The following is a 9,388-nucleotide window of genomic DNA, read 5'->3' on the forward strand; positions in this document are numbered from 1 at the left end:
GGCCCTATAGAAGAGTTTCACTGTAAATTGTTTTTAATAAAAATTATTATATTTCAAAATTTCATGCAGTTTTCTCTAGGAATGAGTTTAAATCATTTTCCAGCTTTGACAAAAATTTCCTATGCAGGGACAATTTTTACCAAAATGTGGACTTGCATCCCTGTTTACATTTCAAATGATATTAATGGATTATAAGAATCATAAGAGCAGTTTTAAAATGATAGGGAATATATAATAGATTAAAAAGAATTCCAATGATTCCGTAGTGACTTTCAGATAATTGAAAGAAATTTTAATTCGCGATTTGCGAGGAATAAATTACAATTTCGAAAATTATAAGAATTCCATATGATTTAAAATGGATTTAAAAATACTAATATTATAATGCCGATGTGCAAGTAATGTTACACCAGAATTAGCGGAATGTGAAATTTTGTGAGAAGTCTTTTAAATATTTCTAAAACCACTATCAACTTGGCCTGTTCTTAGAATGAATAATAATACCTTTTGAAATATTTCAAATTCTGCACTATGTAACAGGTGTCGCACATAAAAGATCTTAGCATTTTTCTAAACACCCTCTCCCATAAAAAGCTGTCGCGTAATCTTGGGAAGGCTCCTTACAAGTGTTTCAAACACTTTCTAACATGACTTCTATTATTTTCAGACATTGGAACTGGATAACAACAAAATCACAGCTCTGTCATCGTCTGTGCTCGCTCATCTTGAAAATACCACCCTTGAGAGCATAACACTCGGCGGAAATCCCTGGAAATGTGACTGCGATGCCCGCCACTTCCAGTACTACGTTCAAAACGGTGGAGCCAAGGGCAAATTCCAAATCCTAGACGTGAATAACATTACTTGCCAAAATTCAAAAATAAGACTGAAAACGATGACAGTAAACGATTTATGTCCAGCCATGACGAAGATGATGATCGGAATAAGTATAGCGGTAGCATTCCTCGGATTGATGTTTGGTGTCCTGGCAGCTCTATATTACCGTTACCAAAGGGAAATCAAAGTCTGGCTCTACGCCCACCGGATGTGCCTCTGGTTTGTCACCGAAGGGGAACTCGACAAGGACAAACCTTACGACGCGTTCATCAGCTATTCTCATAAGGATGAAGATTTTGTTATCAGTGAATTGGTACCAAAACTCGAGCAAGGCCCTCGACCTTTCAAACTCTGTATCCACTTCCGTGATTGGTTAGCTGGCGAATGGATTCCAGCGCAGATTGCTAAATCTGTGAATGATTCCAAAAGAACAATTGTTGTTGTTTCTCCGAACTTTGTGCAAAGTGAGTGGGGCCGACTTGAGTTCCGGGCAGCTCATAGCCAAGCGCTTAATGAGGGAAGAGGTAGGGTTGTTGTTATCTTGTATGGCGACATCGAACCAAATCATGACCTTGAACCTGAGTTGAAAGCTTATTTAAGTATGAACACCTACGCTAAGTGGGGCGACCCCTGGTTCTGGGACAAGCTTCGCTACTTTCTTCCTCACAAATCTGAATTGCCGGATACCAAATCCCTAGGGTCTAAAATCTTGAAGGCACAAGATCCCTCCTTACCTCTCGCTCTCACCTTTGACAAGGGTGATGTGAAACCATTTTCTGATAATGACAATTCACTGACCGAAAGTGCTCCGACGATTAATGCTGGGAAGGTCACGATTTGGGAAGTAAAAGAAGGGGCAGATGTTTGCATTGATATGGGGGACGATTAAGTATTCTAAGTTTTAGATTCCATGTAAAGCTACATGTCAATACTGTACATATGAATTAATTTTAAATTTATTTTTAAGGTTAGACTGATTAAAATACGAGACTTTGTTGTGGTCCTACTGCCGTGATATTTAATGACAAAATGATAATTCGTCAAATGCAGTTTTATCAGTAATAAATTTTGTGATACATTGATTGAATGGATGTTTTTCATTTTTAGTTTAGTTTTACTTTCTTTTATTTTAAGAAAATAGCAATATAATGGTCTTCAATATTTCATCATTATATTAGTAAAAATAATTTTAGAGATAAATTAAATTTACGAGTTAATATTTTACAAATTTAAAAAAACATTCAAACCTGTATTTTCACAAATTTGAAAATTCAGTCTTCAGGTTAGAAAATTTAAGGAATATATACTATTTACTCTTGCATCATTATATATTGAATGATAAGTGAATTCTGTTGTTTCCTTGATTTCAAAAATTTTTTAGTTCTCCCGGTCCATTGGCCACTCTGTGATTTTGTATATTTCAAAACAAACAAGAATATCAATAAGGTTGGATAATAGAAATCAAAGTATATATAAAACAATTTTATCTTTTTAAAGCAAAAATGTTTATTGTTTACATAAATGAGAATTAAAAGGAAATTCGCACTATAAAAATAAATTGAAATTATTAATTGTTAAATAAATATTCTAAAATATTAATGAACTTACACCGCGCTTAAAACGAATAAACTATATTATTGTTAAGTCGCAGACTACAAATTTATAATTCGTTTAATTCCATAACGTTACATTTACGTAATAGTTACGAAAAAAAGTTACAATGCAGTACTATCACTTTTTTCAACATTTTTAACGTAACAGATACTTTTCTTAGCCCAATTGTCCCGTGAGTGTTCTGTAAAGAGTACACAGAATATGTGATGCGATATTTATATATATATATATATATATATATATCACTTACATATCTGTTAATTATTTGTGTTCCATATTTGTTATATAACGGTTACATATCTTCATAACACTTATGGAATTATCACAAACCATTTAAAAACGTAACTCCGTTATGATCAGCCTAAGGTTATTTGAAGGCAACCCCCGACACTGGATTCAAAGCGAGAGTTTGGTGTAGTTGCAATCGTTTTTTTGCAGCCCTGCTTTTGAGAAACTGAGGGAGCAAGCAGTTCTAAGAAAGCTGAGAACGGGGTGACTGAAAGCGAGAGTTTCGTGTACTCCGCTACATTCTAATGGTACATTTCACGTAGAATTCAAATTGAAACATGTTAAATGCCCATCTTGCTGTTTTTAAAAGTTGTTTTTGCATGATACGGAAGGGGTGCTATCAGGGTAGGCTGTAGCGTATGCTTTGCGTTCATTCGGTCCACGAGGGCTCTTATTCTAAAAATATTAATTAACAGTTACATAATACGTTATTTTCTATTATATTACAGATTGCATCACAGTTATATACAAGTGTCGGCTCGGAGTTGGATTTTTGTATTAGGAATTTAATTATAGTTTCATTTTATGCGATTCTTCTTTTTTAATATTTTCTTCAACCGAAAAGCTGTGGAATCGGCTGTCATTGTTTGGCGTAGAATGTTTTCAAAAGAACCTTTAAAAATTTAGACAAGGCTTGGAATTTTGAGTTCAAGATTCTATAAAAATTCTCTAGTATGAGAAATGAAATGAAAAACTTGATAAAATAACAATTTATCATCTTATTTATAAATGAAGTTTGTTATACAAAAATCCTTTTAGACGTTCGAAAATGTTATCAAGCAGTAACAAAAAAGAAAAATCTGATTACTCGTTACATTATTATTTTAGCGCATCATTGCTTTTTTTGCATTATCTTACACAATTTCATGTGACTTTGTACAAAGTTTCATACAACTTTCTAAACTTTACTGGAATGTTCAGAAAATTTTTTGAAATATTCTAGAATGCTAAGAATATTCGACAAGGTTCTTAAATAATCTGGAGTCTAGAATTTTACGTAACTGCACAAAGGATTACTGACTTGTTTCTTATTTATTTACCTTCTTTGCTTATTCAAATTTTTATATATTCCTGGTTCCATTCGATGGTACATTGACCCCCCAAAAAAGGAACCGCAATCTCGACTGGTTCCAATCAACATCACCTATGAAGAAATTACGACTGAATAATATGTACAAAATTTAAATACGGCTCGTAGTGCCGGCGAAAGAATTTCTTCGTGACCTTGAACATATTAGTGTTCAGGGGAGCATGGACTACAATCTACATTCTACAATGCCAGGGGCATCGATTCGTGGAGCATTGACCGGGTACAAACCATAAGCTAAAGCTTTGGTCTTTGTCTGTTGACTCTTGGCTTGTAGCCCAGGATAAAATACCGGTTTCAAGAAGCAGGATCACGTATTCACCGGCGGAGTTTGAACTGAAATTCATCAGTGCAGTAAAGACAATTCCGTCTTCATCGACGCGACGGTCGAAACATCGTCGAATTACCGTAATTTATTTATTTTCATAAAGTTTTACAATTAGCTAATCATTTTGAAGAAGAGGCTGTTCAGTATCATGTTTCCACTAATTTATGGACTTATTCTATTAAGTTGCCAAGGTTGGCTGGTTTTATCCAGCCCTGTTAAGTACGATCAGCGTCAAGAAGGTGATGTCAATGTACAAATTGATCTCAAAGATGTGAAAATCATCGCCCTCCTCAACTCAGACGTATTTGATGATTACACGGTAATTTAAACTTACACAATTCGTGGTCCAAGTTGGTGTTTTAGGGCACAGTGCCTTCTTCTTTGTAATTCAAATATTTCGAAAGTGGAGAAAGGACAGGTCATGATTCTCCATCCTAAAATATTGTGAAGGTCCAAGTGTCCTAAAGGGCGTCAGGGTCAACTAGTTTGTGTGCGTCTGTCAACGAGGAAAAATCGACTGTGTGCCCTGAAAGACCCACCTGGACCACGGAGTTAGTGTTTTGGTCGATTTGGTAATCTCATTTTATCCTGTTTTTTCGTTATGAATTTTTAAAAATAATTTTGCATTTTTCAGGACATTTATTTAAGTAATTAATTGTTTAACCTGGACCACGGAGTGTTAAGACTTCGATTTCTGGGGAATAGAAAAACTGATTTTTTCTTAGAGCAATAAGGCTAATTTTTATGACAAATTTGAGGAAAGACTGTAAAGAATTTACTGTTGTCAATTTTCAGATTTTTGATGCAACTTTGGGATATAAAATTTTATTTAGAACATTTCTTTAAAAATCGGTATGTTTGTTTCAGAATTACGACTACGCTTATGATTATGCAGACTTCACTGTTAAACCAGTGACGAAACCGACGAAACCGACGAAACCACCTACAACAACAACAGCAGCAACAACAGCAGCAATAAAAACTTCAAGTAAATTATCTGAAACATCAACAGTATTGCTAACAAACTCTTCAAGTTTAGAAACTAAAACAACTGAAAGTGTTTTTTCATCTACAAGTGCGACTAGTGCTGTTACTGATGATAATAAAATAGTTGAAAATTTTACAATGTCAATTGAAAGTAATGCAGGTAAATTGAGTTAATGAATTTGATTATAAAGAAGTATTTTCGATTAATTTATGTATTTTTTATAACCATGGAATATTACTTACTTTGTAGATGAAATGAGTTTAAAAAAGCTAAAGAACGAGGATAAATTTAAAAACCTGTTTGAGAAAATTGTAAATGCTACTGAAGAAGCACCAAGTGCCACTACTGAAGCTTTAACAGAAAAACAGGTACTGGTTCACAAACAAACGAAAAGATGTCGGGCAGGATATGATAAGTCTGGAACATGTCATCGACGAAGAATATCTTTGTTACCGTAAGTTTACTTTAACGAATGTTTACTTTAAGAATTTTTTTTAATTGTGTCTAAAATTTTAATCAGTGTTGTAGTGGAAGCGGCAGGTAAACTTAAACGAATACCGATTTTCATACGTAATTTCAGACATAGAAATAATTTCTAAATAATACGTTTATTTTAACTAGAGCTAAACTGTCAAATTGCCAAAGTAGAATTGTTCTTTTTTTAAAGGTCTTTAAATTCAAGTGGAATCTATTATAACAATTGCATGCGGAAATAATTTTCATGGAACAGAATGTTTTTTAAGTATTCTAATAATTTCCTGGAATATTGGAAAATATGATTCAACATGTCTTATTTCTTAACACACTAAACTCCCGACATAAGCACGGTTTCGAGAATGGCTTTCAATGGCTCCAGCATGAATCGGGAGAATGCAAATGTGAACAGTCAGGGCCGTTTATACCATTTCAGTTGTATTTGGACGTAATACGTTAAACTGATGGTGCTTATATAGGGAGTTCATTGTACTATAACAAGTACTTGGCCATTCTAGAATATTCTGAAGTAGTCTAGGATATTCTTAAGTGTTATAAAATATTCTAGAAAGTTCTTTTATATTTTCTAGAATTGTTTCGAATTTTCTTATTCATTCCGTTCCGTCTAAAAAATTATCTGCAGATTCTGTAACCTTCTGAAATTCTCTATAAAGTTCTGTTAGGCTCTAGAATATCTACAAATAGAATGTTCTACAATTTTCTCGAAGAATTTAGTATCTTGCGGAAAGCTTTAGAATATTATAAAATCTAGATAGGTTTAAAATTTCACAGAACATTGTTTATTACTAAAATTGTTTGCAAAGTTTGGAATACTTTTAACTTTCGTATAATATTTAGGATTTCACTAGGTCGTATGTTTTAGATTTTTATACAATATTCCCGAAGGTTCTAAAATGTCCTGAACATTTACCAGAATGGCCTTAAATTATACAGTGAGAGTAGCAAGTTTTCGTATACCTCTTTTTCGATGACTGGTTAAGTTCTCTTAATTTTAATTCTGCTAGCGCTAGAAAATTTTCTCTTCAAAGGGTTGATTGCTCTCGAAATTCGGTATAAAATGAGTCCAGGATGAAGCCAATTGGTCTATTTTTAAGTAGATATTGCAAAAACAGTGTAAATTTCAATGTTTTCTTAAATGTTCAATAATTTACGAAATAATCAACATTTTTCAATATTATTGGGCTTATTTTGAAGCCATTTTTCCACCGCATCACAACATCCTATTCGTATAAATCGTAAACATTTTTTTATAGAATGACAACAACTTGATGTTGTGATAAAAATGTTGGAAACATTTGAAAACATTATATCTGTAGGCAAATAAAAATTAAATATATATTTTAAGGAAATTTCATAATTATATGTTTCACATATTCTAGAAAAATATTTTTGTCAACACAAAGAACATTGCAATTTTTCCAAAAATTTTGTTACAACTTCAAGTCCTTTCAATTCAATAAGGCAATCTTCAATATTTATACTCGTAAGCTGTTTTGATACGGCGAAAAATGGCTCTATAATGAGCCCAAGAACATTGAACAATGTTGATTACTTCGGAAGTTATTGAACATTTAAGAAAACATAGAAATTTATACTATTTTTACAATATCTACATAAAAAATAGACAAACTGGCTTCATCCTGGATTCATACCGAATTTCGAGAGCAATCAACTCTTTACAGGGACCATTTTTTAGCTCTGGCTTAATTAATATTAAGAGAATTTAACCTTTTATTAAAAAAGGGGTGTACGAAAATTTTTTACACTCACTGTATATCATATTTCAGAATAGAATAATCTACATTGTTTTGATGAATATTTGTTGATATGCACCGTCATCCATGTTTAAACATGGAACACTTATATCACTACATGGATCAATTATATATAAGAAAGCTTAGTAAATTCTGGTAACTTTTTCTTCATTGCAGAAAATATGGACTATTATACAATCTTCATGAATTTTTCCGAATTCTCTAGAAAATTGCAAAATCTTGTATAGAATATTCTAAAATATTCTACAAACAATTTCCTTTTCAATCATCGAAAATATTCCAAATGGGATTTCAAAATTTTAAATAGACGTTTTCTATTCGTTCAGAATCTAAGTGAACATGCACTCGATTTAGGTTATTTAAAATAAAAATAAAAAATAAACATTAGACTAATATTTTCATAAATTGTCTTTAATTGAAACTGTATTCTTTTAGTATTCCTAAGATTTTTCGAGACAAATATTTGATTATTTGATTAATTTTTCCTATGTTTCTAGACTTGCAATGAAAGTGGCACCCCAATTGATACGAAGCATGAGACAACAATTGATCCACTGATGACTTCTATGAACAAAATTGGAATGAATTTTTACAGAAACTTATGCTTAAACCATATCATCATCTGTGATTCTTAGAACGTAACGTACTATCATTTTTAATCATCAAAGATTGAAGAAGATAATGATACTTGATCTGTGAAATTATTAGTCTATATAATTCACATATATTTCTAAAAAATATAACTACAAGAAACGGCAAAAATATATTTACTTTTGTTAAATAAAATAATTTTCCTTTTATTGCAATTATTTATAACTAATAGGAGGTATTTGTTATAAAAAGGCCAATTATTTTGAATCAAAATGGTTTTAGTGATTTAAAATATATTAAAATTTTTACCAATATTTAATGAATTTTAAATTTAAAATGTGTGTTTTTTTAAATGTACCTATGTATAAACCCAACTGCAACTGTTACTGTAAAATAAAATTTTCAGCAAATGATTCAATCTATTTTTTCAATATTTTCAATTGTTATTATAATGGATTCTTCAGCTCACTAACGTTTTACAGATATCAAATAGACTCCGATAACTATAGAAATGATAGACATTTCATTTTTTGCCCCTATACTTAAAAAACTGAATGAAATATATGATACACTTTCTTTATACTGTAAACAATTTATGCTGGAATTTTCCATTAAATGTATTGGGAGTTTATTTTCGAGACGTAATATAACCTTTCAATAGATAGTATTGTAGTATTCAAATGCTGGTATTGTTATATTGTCACACACGTAAAGCAGTGTGCGGCAGAAAGTTTTAAAAATTGGTTTGTAGGCTTCGAAAATAGAACCCTAACTGCGTTACGTAAAATTAACGCAAAACTCCAAATACCTGTATTGTAAAATATTTAGGGTTAACGAAGCGTATTCTTTGGAAGTGCAATACACGTGCATATAACCTATAAATCCCTTCTTAGGACTGGATAGGACTTGCTTAAAACCCGGGGACCTCATCTAAGCCACCGCCAAAGGGAGGCTGTACAGGGACCATTCTACTACTGGGCTCTCTGTAAAAAGGTAAAACCGTAACGGCAAGAAAAGTGAGCCCTACACAAAAATCGAAAATTCGAATCCACACAAAAATAAATGGATTTTTTTGTTTGAAAAAAATGATATTTAGAGGTGCCGCAAGCCCCATGAAGTTTAACACGTATTTACCATAAAAAAAGACATTTGTGTAAATATTGTCAGTATCCTCAATGTTATCCCAATCGAATTGAAAATCAACATTTCACTTCACAATTAGCCGTATAATACGAATAAAATATCGCTTTTAAATATCAACACTATAAGTCTGTTTTATACTTTTTTAATGCAAATTCTTTCTGCCACATAAAATACAATTTAATACTAATAATTAGATGTTCACATAAATTGTTTAATCAATTTATTATTGTTTTAGTAATTTT

General features: G+C 31.9%; 2 protein-coding genes across 3 annotated transcripts in view; both read left to right on the forward strand.

Moving 5' to 3' along the window:
- LOC117178775 (protein toll-like) overlaps nt 1-1,922 on the forward strand; it is a 38,768-nt gene extending 36,846 nt beyond the window's left edge. For both annotated transcript variants that reach the window (XM_033370244.1, XM_033370243.1), the window contains one exon: nt 668-1,922. In XM_033370244.1, the coding sequence (XP_033226135.1) occupies nt 668-1,726 (1,059 nt within the window). In that variant the 3' untranslated portion in view covers nt 1,727-1,922. The remainder of the gene's footprint in view (nt 1-667) is intronic.
- A 2,138-nt stretch (nt 1,923-4,060) lies between these two features.
- Nucleotides 4,061-8,234, forward strand: LOC117178776. Its single transcript, XM_033370245.1, has 4 exons — nt 4,061-4,473; nt 5,022-5,301; nt 5,392-5,596; nt 7,910-8,234. Exons 1-4 carry the CDS (start codon nt 4,303-4,305, stop codon nt 7,968-7,970), a joined length of 717 nt encoding a protein of 238 aa, XP_033226136.1. The 5' UTR covers nt 4,061-4,302; the 3' UTR covers nt 7,971-8,234.
- The last annotated feature ends 1,154 nt before the right edge of the window (nt 8,235-9,388 follow it).

The sequence above is a fragment of the Belonocnema kinseyi genome, chromosome 8 (genome assembly GCF_010883055.1).
Source record: "Belonocnema kinseyi isolate 2016_QV_RU_SX_M_011 chromosome 8, B_treatae_v1, whole genome shotgun sequence".
In the NCBI taxonomy this organism is placed as follows: domain Eukaryota; kingdom Metazoa; phylum Arthropoda; class Insecta; order Hymenoptera; family Cynipidae; genus Belonocnema; species Belonocnema kinseyi.

What these genes read in the sequence shown, in the direction of transcription:
- LOC117178776 (XM_033370245.1), top strand. Translation starts at nt 4,303, where the DNA reads ATGTTTCCACTAATTTATGGACTTATTCTATTAAGTTGCCAAGGTTGG. An exon ending in ACGTATTTGATGATTACACG is followed by an intron (nt 4,474 to 5,021) that starts GTAATTTAAACT and finishes TGTTTGTTTCAG; the next exon opens with AATTACGACTACGCTTATGA. An exon ending in GTCAATTGAAAGTAATGCAG is followed by an intron (nt 5,302 to 5,391) that starts GTAAATTGAGTT and finishes CTTACTTTGTAG; the next exon opens with ATGAAATGAGTTTAAAAAAG.